This window comes from Penaeus monodon, chromosome 20, assembly GCF_015228065.2.
Source record: "Penaeus monodon isolate SGIC_2016 chromosome 20, NSTDA_Pmon_1, whole genome shotgun sequence".
Classification (NCBI taxonomy): domain Eukaryota; kingdom Metazoa; phylum Arthropoda; class Malacostraca; order Decapoda; family Penaeidae; genus Penaeus; species Penaeus monodon.
Genome location: NC_051405.1, coordinates 32,142,813 through 32,143,226, shown reverse-complemented (window position 1 = coordinate 32,143,226; position 414 = coordinate 32,142,813). Strand labels below are relative to the sequence as shown.

The following is a 414-nucleotide window of genomic DNA, read 5'->3' as shown; positions in this document are numbered from 1 at the left end:
ATTGTGTGCCAGCGATCGGCGAGTATTTATGAACAGGCGGCCATTATGAAGGGAAGGGGAGCAAGAGCGGCGCCATTAATGGAACACGGCCAAGGATTCTTTTGTCAGCATCTTCGGCAAACATTCCCCGTAGATTGTTCCTTTTGTCGCAAAGAACGTCAGGCTTTTGATCGGATCTCGGGAGTCCCGGAATTCCGACGACGAAAGTTATGAACATCGCTCTCGCGCGCCGCCAGCCAGCCTGCCCGACCGGCTGTTTGACTGAGCAGCGAAAGATGATCACGCGGGAAGTGCGAAATGTTGGGTCCTCAGCCCGGACTTTTTTCTATTCAATCAGCGAATTGGAGGGAAAAAATTATGTTGATTTTTATCGCGTGCCGTCCCACTCGTCCCGCGTGGATACAACCAGCGAAA

At 52.2% G+C, this 414-nt stretch overlaps 1 protein-coding gene across 1 annotated transcript in view; it reads left to right on the top strand.

Moving 5' to 3' along the window:
- Nucleotides 1-265, top strand: part of LOC119585974 (myb-related transcription factor, partner of profilin-like) — a 6,111-nt gene extending 5,846 nt beyond the window's left edge. Inside the window, exon 4 of the mRNA XM_037934688.1 lies at nt 134-265. Coding sequence (XP_037790616.1) covers nt 134-265 — 132 coding nt within the window. The remainder of the gene's footprint in view (nt 1-133) is intronic.
- The last annotated feature ends 149 nt before the right edge of the window (nt 266-414 follow it).